Source organism: Tubulanus polymorphus, chromosome 3, assembly GCF_964204645.1.
Source record: "Tubulanus polymorphus chromosome 3, tnTubPoly1.2, whole genome shotgun sequence".
In the NCBI taxonomy this organism is placed as follows: domain Eukaryota; kingdom Metazoa; phylum Nemertea; class Palaeonemertea; order Tubulaniformes; family Tubulanidae; genus Tubulanus; species Tubulanus polymorphus.
This window is the reverse complement of record NC_134027.1, coordinates 11,958,501-11,970,442: the sequence shown is the minus strand read 5'-3', so window position 1 is coordinate 11,970,442 and position 11,942 is coordinate 11,958,501. Positions and strand designations below refer to the sequence as shown.

The following is an 11,942-nucleotide window of genomic DNA, read 5'->3' as shown; positions in this document are numbered from 1 at the left end:
CACAAACACGAGGAATTATTCGCCCAACCGTCCGGCCTTGGCCCTCGGGCGTGTTATGATTTCTCACCGTTAAACCAGTATGTGATTTTCCTGTTATAGGAAGAGTGGGTCCAATTCGGATTGACTGCTCAAATTCAGACATCTCCGGGAAAACAATTAACGAGTCGAAAGCATATAAAAGGATCCTCACAGCAACTTTATTTGGGAATTTTGAAATTTATACTGGATTGATTGGACAAATTCATTATTGCAAGACAACGGTTGTTGTCAGAATATGTACTATTAGATGGATTCGAACCTGACAGCCAGCTAACGCGTGAATTCTTTTCAATCAGCAGGTAGCAGCACCGTACGGAACGTCTTGGTACTCTTCATCTCTTCCGTTAGAAACGTCGAAACCGGGTTGAAAACCGAGGTTTTCACTTTTCAAAGCGAGATATCTATTACAAACATATAATTTTATTGTAATTCTTCTGTATTTTTCATAGTCAATTTGCTTTTTTTGTTTAAATTATACAGAATACGTTTTACAGCGTTGTATTTTCAATCCAACAAATTCCAAATCAACTTAAATTTATTTATTGCTCCACTATGCAGTGAATATTTCACGATTGAACGATAATATCTACGAAGGAAAGCGGTGTCGATCCTTGTCTGAAAAAAGCCTGTGCAATACAATATTGTCTCCAGAAGTAAGACCTTTAAAGATATTTTATGTGATACCTTATGTACCGTACCATGAGTAGACTCCGACCAAACTGTCAAAGTTTGACCCTGTCCCTGCTTTTGCCGAACGAAAAATTGATTCGTGATTTCTTTCACGTGACTCTACCTAGACTCCAAAGCCCCAAAATTCCGTGTGAGGTCATTTTCATTGTTTAAATCCTAATTTAAATATTGCTGATGATTTGAAGTGGATAATTTTCCACTTCGAATTATTAAAACGTCGAATTATCTTAAACGTTGCATGTCAGAAATATCTCCTTCAGCTTTATTGATTTTTAGTGTCGTATTTTATATTTTCCGCTTCATAAATTGTCGAAAGTTCTAGGCCTTATTAGAACCGGTCATCCTTTATCTTGCACAAATTGAAATTCCCTAAAACATCTACCGAATCGGAGGAGAGAACGGTTTTTTGCCCATAAAATAACTTGGAAATTTCATTTATCGTCTAGAAATTCACGAATTCAGGTTAGTAAAAATTGTTTTTATTTAAATAGATTCAATTTCTCACTGTATAGATTTCGCGGGTTTTGCTATAAGATTTGAAAATAACGGCTGCGAATAGGTATTCGGCACTTGATTCTTATTTTACGATTACACTTTGGTACAGTATTTCAACCAAAATCTCCTACGCTTAGGCTTATACAAATCGACAATAGGCAAATATGTTTTTGATTAAATCATTCCTTTTGGAAATCAGGTAGGCCTACTTGATACGAGGAATCCCTTGAATTACCCTGTGCTTGTATTCTGTTGAACCTGCGCTTGTATTGTTACGGTTCACCTGATTTATTGGTTTGAAAATTCTTTTTCTAAATTTCAATTGATTGGCTCCTGATCTAAGCACTTGTCCGATTGCCCGGGACAAGTATACTCACATCAGGGCAAGTAGGTTATCATTATCACTTGTCCGCTGGGCTAGTGCAATTTTGTCTCAAAGCTTTTTTCGCACTATATAGGGCAAGTTGATATTTGAGGGGGCAAGCGAAATTTCAGATATACTTGCCCCACGGGCGAGTGACTTTAATTCGTTAGATCGAACTCTGGTTCTTGATAAATGTCGATGCACGCAAATGTCGTTACATTATACCAAGCAGTTTTGTTGCCTGTTTGTGTCAAACTTGGACTGTTCTCTTGAATTAACGAAACTGAAATCCGACCATGTAACGAAAGTTCTAATTGTTTGCGAGTACATGTATTTCGATTGCGCGTATTTCGGTATTTCGATTACACGTTGCCTGTTCATGTCAAACTTCATATCGGACTGAACTCTTGAATTAGCGAAACTGCCAGACGATGAAACTAACGAAAGTCCGCGTTAGTAACGAGTAGAGTCGACTTTCTCTCATTATCACATATTTCGTGGACGTTGGCAAGTCCAGATATTTTTTCAGATAAGACCTTTAATGGCATTTTACTCGTAGAAATATCTCACTTCATCCGTATAAAAATCCACCCCCCCCCCCGAAGATACGTAATGTAGGCCAACGTATCGTTAACCTCGCCTGACTCGGGCCGGCAAAATTGGTCAGGTAAGCAAAATCTGAGTAAGGAATAAGAGAATACGTTACCAAGTCAGAAGGGGATTCAAATGTTGTCAAAATAATTCCGAGTTGGCCTTGTCTGATTAGGGCGAGTAAACGGAGTTGACTGCACATGTATTTCGATTACGCGTATAAATTTCAATTGTATCTTTTAAAATGCCGCAAAGTGGATGAGTCGATGTCTCGACGTTGCCAGAGAAGCGCAATCTCGGGGTGAAGTACCCGTCGGGTGTATTATATAGTCTATAACGATCGTGAAATCGGAACAAGAAGCAACCACGTCAACGAGACCAAAAAAAACGTACCAGACATGCCGATCTCATGGCTGGCGATTTAGCGATTTGGCATTTTCTAGAATTCGACTTTATACATACATTACCGTAGAACCTTGCATAATGTGTGCGGGACGTATTCGTATATGGCACATTCCACTCGTAGTTTATACGGCTGAGCTTATCAACGTTTCGGCGGTTACAGTTCAGTTTTGAACATTCACAGCGACAAGATCGATTCGTAAGGCAGCGAGTTTCGCTGTATGGCAGACGTCGAAGGCGAGGACGCTGTAAAACTGTTGAAAGAGTTTTATCAGGGCGAAAACATCAACGCACCGGAAAGTAAACGGAAGGTGAAATGTCCGCTTCCATTGTAGTTAATGTCGTGAACAAAATCACAGTGGATCAATGCTGGGTTTACACTTTTGAAACTTCATTTTGCTTCCAAATGTGTGAGCTTAATGTTCATTAGCTGCGTTCACACGACAACTAGTTAGACCGGTCTAAATGGGTCCGTACCCAAATTTTGGTGAGCGTTCACACGGCGTTTTGACACGCGTTGATAAAATCTCTTGTCACCGGGCCTACAAGATGTCGCCAACTGCTAAATGATTAAGTGGACGAAGTCTTTCTGCCAGAAAGACTTCGCTCCAAACATTTCCATAGAATAGGGAGGAAAACAGTACTTATAAATGATTACATAAACGGTAATACAGGCATTTAAAACTTAATAAACTGGACTCACACTCTACCGCAAAGGTCTACAGCATATATTCAGAATTACGATTTAGACTTGACCTGCTACCAGTTTCTGTCAACACACATAGATTTAGACCGGTCCAAAATTTGGAACGGACCTGGTTCGCTCTTTTAGACCGTGCCAAATTAGACCCCACAGTCGCATCTAAACTGGACCGGTCTAATTTGGAACGGTATTTTTGCCCGTGTGAACGCTTTGATAATTTAGACCGGTCGAAATTTTGTCGTGTGAACGCGCCTATATATCGGCTGCTTTTTAGCCCACTTGGGACTTTAGTCCCAGCGGGCTATTGCGTTCACTTTTCGTCCGTCGTCCGTCCGTTCGTCCGTCCGTCCGTAGACGGAATCCAGTCATTTTGGGAAGTTTTGAAGACGCTTCAAGGTAATGTCTTGATATTTGGGTTACACATGTATCTACCCTAGATACATCTTCAGCGGATATATGTGAAGCCCCCCAGGGCCCATCAGCATAACAAAAATTGGGTCGATCGGACTCAAGATGGCCGTCCTATGACCTTTTTAGTGCCCAAAAATGTTAATTTTGGCCCGAATTCTGAGTCCTGTAGCTTCCTACTGGTTAACCATTTCTCATTGCAACTTGTGATGGGTATTCTTTGAAAAGGGATGTTTTATACCTATTAGGTATTTTTCATCAGCCAATTATGACGCAATTGGCGGTCATCTTTGTGTCACCAGTACTCATCCGTAAGTGGGAACAAGTTTTTCCACATTATATTGATATCTAAGCGTATTTTGTTACCGCAATCATTTAGAAAGTTGTAGCTCATAACGTGTTCTATGATTGTGGTGAGTTTCAAGGTCATTGGATGTTGTATATGGCTACCAGGGGCGTTGAATAATGCAACATCTTAGCATTTCTATATTATATTCGTAACTATGCATATTTTGTAACCACAATCAATTGGAAAATTGTAGCTCATGACATCATCTATGAATGTGGCAAGTTTTGAGGCCATTAGTTATTATATATGGTCACCAGGGGGCGTTGAATAGTAGAATCACTTAGTATTTCCTTATTATATTGGTACCTAGGCATATTTTGTTACCATGATCAATTACAAAGTTATAGTTCGTGACATGTTCTATTATCGTGGTGAGTTTCAAGGTCATTGGGTTTTGAATATGGTCACCAGGGAGCATTGAATAGTAGAATAACTTAGTATTTCCATATTGAATTGGTAACCAGGCATATTTTGTTGTCACAATCAATTACAAAACCGTAGCTGCTGACATGTTCTATGATTGTGGTGTGTTTCAAGGTCACTGGTTTTTGTATATGGTCACCAGGGGGCGTTGAATATTGAAATTGTTAGATTGTTGAGCATTTGGAACCACTTCCCAAGTGGGCATGGTGTCCCTGGACCCCTAGTTACATACGTAGTTTCGCACATTCTGCGTTGTACGCATCGATAGATAACATACTGCTGTAACGTACATTTGTAACTAAAAGTCTTCTTCTCTAACCAAACAAACATTCAACTTCCAGATAGGGTCTCCTGAAATATAGCGTAATTGATTTCAAATTCGAACTCAATTGCAACCGTTCGCCACCATTCACGTAGCAAAATCGCACAGCTTTAGCTAATGGGTACATTTATATACCTACACTTGGGAATAATTTCTTCATAAACATGGATTAGATGTGTAAGTTCCCTCGATAGCTCAGCTGGTAGAGCGGAGGACTGTAGAGGCATCGTGAGCTGTCATCCTTAGGTCGCTGGTTCAAGTCCGGCTCGAGGGAAAACACTTTCTCTTTTTGGCCACCTACGGAAATGGCGGTCATTGCATGGTCGATTGATTTGTTTTCATGGACAATAATGGAAATTGTGTATTTCATTGTTCGTTTTGAGGATCCAGTTCCACTGTTGTGTGTTAAAATTTGACTGAGATGAAGCTGACTGACGAATTGGAACTTGACCTGTGACATGAATTCCGGTCAAATTGAATGATCTGTACTGCTCCACTCCATCAAATGATTCATCCTTACTTATGGCTGAATATAGTTTTTAGCCAAGCAGTCAGCATTTTTTACCATTTCGTCGTTTGTCCCACGATTCAAAATACATGTAGGAAGGTATCGCACAGCTGTAACTTATGGCCACATTACCGGCACTGGGCATAAAAAACGTGAAGGACTTATTCTTAACCCAGTCAGGCAGTTATGTTCCCTCGATAGCTCAGCTGGTAGAGCGGAGGACTGTAGAGTTAATAGAGCTGTCATCCTTAGGTCGCTGGTTCAAGTCCGGCTCGAGGGAAAACATTTTTCCGCTTTTAGTTATCTATGAAAAGGGCGATCACTGCTGAGTCGATTGATACGTTTTCATGGACAATAACATTTCATTGTTCGTTTTTGGGATCCTGTTCCACTGTTGTGTATTAAGATTTGACCAGAGTCAAGATTGACTGACAAACTTGATCCCGCTGACCTGTGACCTGGATTCCAGTCAATATAGACGATGAACTGCTCCACTCATTCAAACAGTTTATCCTTTCTTAACAACCTTTCTTAAGGCTGAATAGTTTTTAGCCAAGCTGAGCATTCGGCGGTTTTTACCATTTCGTCATTTGTTCACGATTCAAAAGGGTAAGGTTTCACACAGCTGTAACTAATGCCCACATTACTCGTGTTGGACATGAATGAACGAAGTAGATTTTTCTTTGCACAGTCGAGAAATTATATTCCCTCGATAGCTCAGCTGGTAGAGCGGAGGACTGTAGAGGCAACGTTTGCTGTCATCCTTAGGTCGCTGGTTCAAGTCCGGCTCGAGGGAAAACATTTTTCTGTTTTTGGCCACCTATGAAAACGATGGTCACTGCAGGGTCGATTGTTTATTTCACTGTTGTGCGTTAAAAGGGCTGCTTGGCTATTAAGGAATGTCGGAGTGAAGTGTTGGGAAATTGCCTACAGATAATATTCAAGAAAAATTGGAAGGCCGAGATCCAGAAGAAAAAACGGAAAGCAGCCAATGTCGATAGCATCTAGTGGGGTCCCTCCCAGTGTTAGATATTGTTGAAGAAATAAACTCGAGAAAAATGCAAAACTGTGTGGATGAGTGTCAAAAGTTCGATGGAAAGTCATATAAAGATATCTTTCACAAAATTGTTCTTGTTCGTCTTTCAGAACACAAGAGAAGTGCTCGGTGATTATTCCCGAAATGGAAAAATGCTGCGAGAAAACCACCGAGAGAAGAGTGACGTCGGTTTGCCGTTCCAGATTCCAAAACAAATCCATCACTAAAAGCGCTTAAGAAGAACGTTTTTTTTAAGATTCACAAATCATGGGTGTCAAAAAATCGAAGATACCGGTAGGCCTAGGACTCCCATTCGAGCAATCTGAATCGGATATTTTTATTCCGCATAAAAAATACCGACCATTTCCGGTGAAATTGCGCAGTCAACCGCGAACGATTTGTACCAAATTCAGACCGAAGCCCCCGAAAAAAGGTACTGGTAACAACTCGACTCTGGCCTCACTTAGCATTCATGTCGATATGCAGTAGACTCTGCCTATCAACAGGTACCGACCAGTCTATCCAGTAATCCATTCACTTCGGAAATATATCGCTTCGTCCGATATCGCTTTATTCGGTAATCCGCTTTATCCGGTAAATATTTTGGCTTCACGCCTAACCGATAGACCGTAACGGCTTTTCGCCTATCTCTGTTGGTGATTCACATTAGGTCTTATGTTAGTACACTATTATACCGTACACTCACGACCTAAATTGGTCACATGTAGTTTTCATAACGCAAGTACATCATGAATGAACCGAATCGGAAGAAAGTGCCGCAGAATTTAAGAAAATTGAAAGTCTTGTGTCTGGTATATATAATATAAAGAAGCAAAACATCGGCGATTGGCTACGGTCTGATCGTATAGAAATTAGTAATGCCATTTAGATCGTCGTTAGGCTCAAATTCCCTGTTTTTATCCATTGATATTCGCGTATTCTTCAAACCGGTAGTCGCATAATGCGGTAGATAAATATGGGTCTCAACTGACCGGTTAAGGCGGAGTCTACTGTAAAACGTTTTAATAGTGATGTTTAAGTTGAATTGTATGGTGGCTGATTCGGGCCATGTAATAAAAAATTCACAAACGTTACAAATTTTTTTTTTGCAGACGCCTTAAAGTCGTTTTATCGCGCAATAAAACGAAAATTACCACGTTAAAACGAGAAATTACCGCGATAAAACAAGAGAAAGTCGTTTTATTGCGCAATAAAACGACTTTTTCTTGTTTTATCGCGCTATTTTTCATTTTAACGTGGCAATAAAACGATAAAGTTCGTTTTATCGCGCGATAAAACGACTTTATCTCGTTTTATTGCGCAATAAAACGACTTTTTCTCGTTTTAACGCGGTAATTTCTCGTTTTAACGTAGTAATTTTCGTTTTATTGCGCGATAAAGCGACTTTCAAAATTTGCACCATTTGTGATTTTTTTTACGTGGCCCGAATCAGCCACCATAGAATTGATTTCAGAGCGCCGATCACAATATCAGGAAACGCGGGATGTTTTGTGGTTCGTTGATTGTGAATTCATCCCGTGTTCAGACGATGAACTTACAAGTTGTGGAATTGTTAACCAATATAGCTGGATACCGAAGCCGATGACTCGTCAAGGGTTCATCTGTAAATGGCATCTCGGAAAGACTACAGGTAATGGCTACCTCCACAACTCCTTTACATCGGCATGAGTACACACATTAAGTTAGATGTTTCAAGACCGCAAGAATTAAACATAGAATGGTAAAGAGGTCCAGGCATCCAGTGCAAGCCAATAGGCTGTACGTAAAGTCAAGGCGCTGGAACCTTGTGCACAGTACTTGAATCAAACTTGAATCTGGTAAATCTGGCGATAGATATATTAGAGCTAGCCTTCCTCGACCAATTCTTGTTGCTTCCCATTCATCAAGTTTATATAATAGATTTTTTCTTGGAAAAATAACAATTATCTTGCAAACTCAAAATTACTCGATCAAAAATGCTCCAACAGTTCAACCTCTTAACACATGTAGCCAATAGATTTTTAAAAATCACTTTTTATGACTATTGACTCCAAATTCTGGTCTTATGTCATTTAAACCACAAATCAATGAACCATATCGACGTATCTTAAATAGACAGACTACTCCCCTCCAATCTCGCACTCGAATTTCGTCCGCATCACTTTTCGATGGTTTTTTCCTTGGTGCTTGGAGCCGTATGGGACACAGCTTCCAAGTATCATGGCTTCCAAGCATCATGGATGCATGTGACATATGAATGTCCCTTGTTTGTAATCGTATATTATTTATACCGCATATAAACATGGCGAATAAATATCAAATCACATTACAGTGGACTCCACCTATAGCAGTAGACCGGTTAATATGTTACCAACATAGACAAATACACCGGTATAGATTTTCGAATTCTTTTCAAATTGACAAACAGTAGGGACAGATAACATTTTAATTCTTCTACCGTTTTGAGCAGATTACCGAATAGATCGATACCGCTCTAGCCGGAGTCTACTGTAGAGGAAAATGGTTTCCAGAAATTCACCCTATGACATCACTGATACTATTGCTTGCTGCCAACAAATTACTCTATGCCACGCTTCCATAAATCACCATACATCATAAACCAATAAACTGACAAAAATGTTTAATGTTCTATTATTCTGGCAGCGTATCGAACTTATTCGGAAAAGAGTAGGCATCCACAGCCGCGAATTCACCCTCATCCGAACGGCAAATATGTGTGCTTCATCAGTGACTACTCCGAGATCTGCGTTCTCGATCTTGAGAGTGGCGCGTTCAATAAGCGAGAAAGTGAACTTGACGGCTACTACGGTCTAGGCCCCTGTGCCGTGTCACCGAATGGCGCGTATCTCGTGTTCCTCCGCGTCGAACGCGTTCAATTCGAACTCATGGTCGTCGAGAAACGCTCGCTACCGTTCCAAGTCGTCGGCCGCATGCGATGCCGCGATATCAATCGCGGGCTCGGACACAAGCGCGCGTGCGATAAACAGGTCGAGTGTAAGTGGTCGCCGGATAGTCAATTCATCGCGATTGCCATATCGACCGGTTACCTATCGGTCGTCGACTGTCGTAATAAAGAATGCCTCGAGCCGTATTACAACGTAATCGATGATTTCGATAAATTCGGTCATGTTAGGAACGTCCGGGCGTTCGACTTCGATCCGAAATCGGCGCATTCGATTTTGGCGTTCGCGACACGCGGCGACGTGAGAAAACTTCACGTTTGCGATCTCGACGAGAAGGCGATCGTTCGCTCAACGGAGTTGACGGCAGACGACGAAGACGATATCGAGCTTATACAGTTCAGACTAAACGTGTTTTTACGATACAGTCACAGCGGAGATCTAATCGCCGTCGCGCTCGGAGTGCGAATTCAAATTTTAACCGCCAGTGATCTACGAGTGATTTATATTCTGGATGGGCTCGAGCAGGATAACGGCGGTTACGTTCGACTGCGGTGGTCTGGGAAATATCCAAGCGTTCTACAATTTTCCTTTAGTCGATTCGACGAGTACCTGGCAGTTTCGTCCATGGACGGGTTCATACGCGTTTGGCAGTTGGATGCGGATTTGAATTTGCAGAATTTGTGTCGTAAGGTGATCCTCGCGAGCACGTGTTGTGATCAAGTGAAATTTTTGCCGATACCCGATCGTTTGAAGTTGTATCTTCTGCAAATACCGGACTGGGCGGCGGCCCGCGGCGCTGAAGCGTATTTATGACGTCCGATATCATCAATCGTTCCGAAGAATATTAGAACTACCGGTATCGCCAAGTGGCAGGTGTTAATTCCGTGATGAATGTCAGAGAATGTCTGCCAATTGAGGCTATATTGTGATGTATAATTTCTGTTGTATCTGATCTTCAGAATCGTGTTTTCTGCCTTGAACTGAAGTAGATGTACATGTTAGTTAGTTACCTAATCGTTGGTGGTAAGCTTTTTATAATCGGATGGGCTTATACCAACGTTAGGGATGACAAGGACCAAAACACGGTTGAAAAAAGTAACACCTCAAAAATATACTTTCTATTCACTTCAGTCCACAATTAATGGCTTAATTCACAAACTAACACAGGTACCTTTCGAAATAATCCAATTTCATGTATGTTTCGAGTGATTAATCATCATTATTTTGAGAAATTAATTAATTTCTCCACAAATTTCGCCATTGGCCGCCATTTCTCTGTATTGCACATGTGGCATGATAAGACAAGGGGACCGACAAGGATTTATATAAAACTTTCAAGACGAAACGACGATTTTTATTTTTGATGGTGTTCCAACTTATATTTCAAATCTTCGTGTTTTCCATAATAAATAATGAAATAATAAATTCTGGTAAGAGAAAAATGTGAATAAGTGTTGATTTCTTAATTTTTTTCTATTTCGTCGTTTCGCTTCGTTAGTTTGTGCTGTTGTCCTGGCCTCAGTCCACAGGTGCCAGCACCTCCAGTAATTTTCAAAATGGCAGCTGTTGACTCGACGGAAATTTACTCTCACTTTACGGCCGATTTGCACATGGATTAAGATCGTCAGGTGAGGTGTTATAGGTATCAGACAAACTACGAATCTGTTGTGCGTCGATTACAACAAAAATTAGACGAATATCTTAAGAGACAATGAAATGCCAGGCAAATTACTCGTCAGTCAAATTGGCTGACGAAGATTGCATACAAAAATGACCTTCCCATTCCTGTGGTTTGTGAAAATATCCGATCGTGAAACTAAACCACAGACCGGTTACTGACTAATGTACATGTATACTTGGTATAATGTAATTTTTGAATTTTGAGTATTCATGCTTGTACTATTGTGTTTGTTCCAGGGCCCGGTTTCATAGACTGAGTATCAAAGTTATCCCTAGGGGTAAATCCTCAATCTGGGTGACAACCACCATAGTAACAATGAGAAACCATGGTTATAACTGACAAATTTCAAAATATTCCCAGGGATTATTTTGCTTCCACATTTATGAAACCAGGCCCAGGATTTTCCTGAAATCACGTTAGGGAGGGAGTTTGTAGTGTAAGTAGTCTAATACATTGTTAGTTGGCACTGCTAGCGGTGTCTGGGGTTGTTATTTTGGCGCTCGCACTATTGGGACGTCGTCGTGACGTCGGGATGAATCGTTGTCGAATAAAGTTTAGTTGCTTAGAGGTTTTCATCTAGATCCCGCGTTGTTGATTTTATTAAAGTTAGTTTCTGTCGGAATCCTTCATTTTTCATTTCTGCTAGTTTGTGTTCGGATCCTTTTATTGTTTCCCAAAAGTGAGGCTGATTAAAATACCTGTCTGATATTATAAATATGCTTTCCGAAAGGATAAACACCACAGGGTGGCCACTTTTTACTTGCTTTTTCCTGATATTTTCCCTGATATGCACGTTTTCCCTGATTTGAGCAGCTAAGAATCCAATCAGTTTTTTAACTGAGTCAAAAACATATATGTAAAACGGAAGCCGTTTGATTTTACGCGCGATCTAGCAATCTCACCAAATTTCCCTGACTTTCCCCCGATTTATAGCTTTTTAGAAAATTGCCCTGACTTGCCCGTTTTCCAGTTAGGTGGCCACTCTACATAATGATGAATTTCAATGA

At 40.6% G+C, this 11,942-nt stretch overlaps 1 protein-coding gene and 3 non-coding genes across 13 annotated transcripts; all 4 read left to right on the top strand.

Moving 5' to 3' along the window:
- Positions 1–364: 364 nt before the first annotated feature.
- On the top strand, positions 365–11,498 carry LOC141902476 (uncharacterized). 10 transcript variants are annotated; one of them, XM_074790212.1, is made up of 6 exons: positions 365–415; positions 598–859; positions 1,046–1,191; positions 6,441–6,763; positions 7,784–7,981; positions 8,995–11,498. In XM_074790212.1, the coding sequence occupies exons 4-6, from the start codon at positions 6,598–6,600 to the stop codon at positions 10,065–10,067; spliced, it is 1,437 nt and encodes a 478-aa protein (XP_074646313.1). In that variant the 5' UTR covers positions 365–415; positions 598–859; positions 1,046–1,191; positions 6,441–6,597; the 3' UTR covers positions 10,068–11,498. The 10 variants fall into 10 exon arrangements, with proteins under 10 accessions (XP_074646313.1, XP_074646317.1, XP_074646312.1 ...); XM_074790210.1 differs by having other exon boundaries at positions 397–415; positions 520–859; XM_074790213.1 differs by lacking the exon at positions 365–415 and adding an exon at positions 425–464.
- Positions 4,971–5,060, top strand: Trnay-gua (transfer RNA tyrosine (anticodon GUA)). Its single transcript is given in 2 exon segments — positions 4,971–5,007; positions 5,025–5,060. It is a non-coding gene; the product is annotated as a tRNA-Tyr (tRNA).
- Positions 5,486–5,574, top strand: Trnay-gua (transfer RNA tyrosine (anticodon GUA)). The gene is given in 2 exon segments: positions 5,486–5,522; positions 5,539–5,574. It is a non-coding gene; the product is annotated as a tRNA-Tyr (tRNA).
- On the top strand, positions 6,001–6,090 carry Trnay-gua (transfer RNA tyrosine (anticodon GUA)). Its single transcript is given in 2 exon segments — positions 6,001–6,037; positions 6,055–6,090. It is a non-coding gene; the product is annotated as a tRNA-Tyr (tRNA).
- Positions 11,499–11,942: the final 444 nt, after the last annotated feature.

What these genes read in the sequence shown, in the direction of transcription:
- LOC141902476 (XM_074790216.1), top strand. Translation starts at nt 6,598, where the DNA reads ATGGGTGTCAAAAAATCGAAGATACCGGTAGGCCTAGGACTCCCATTC. An exon ending in ACCGAAGCCCCCGAAAAAAG is followed by an intron (nt 6,764 to 7,783) that starts GTACTGGTAACA and finishes GGCCCGAATCAG; the next exon opens with CCACCATAGAATTGATTTCA. An exon ending in GCATCTCGGAAAGACTACAG is followed by an intron (nt 7,982 to 8,994) that starts GTAATGGCTACC and finishes TTATTCTGGCAG; the next exon opens with CGTATCGAACTTATTCGGAA.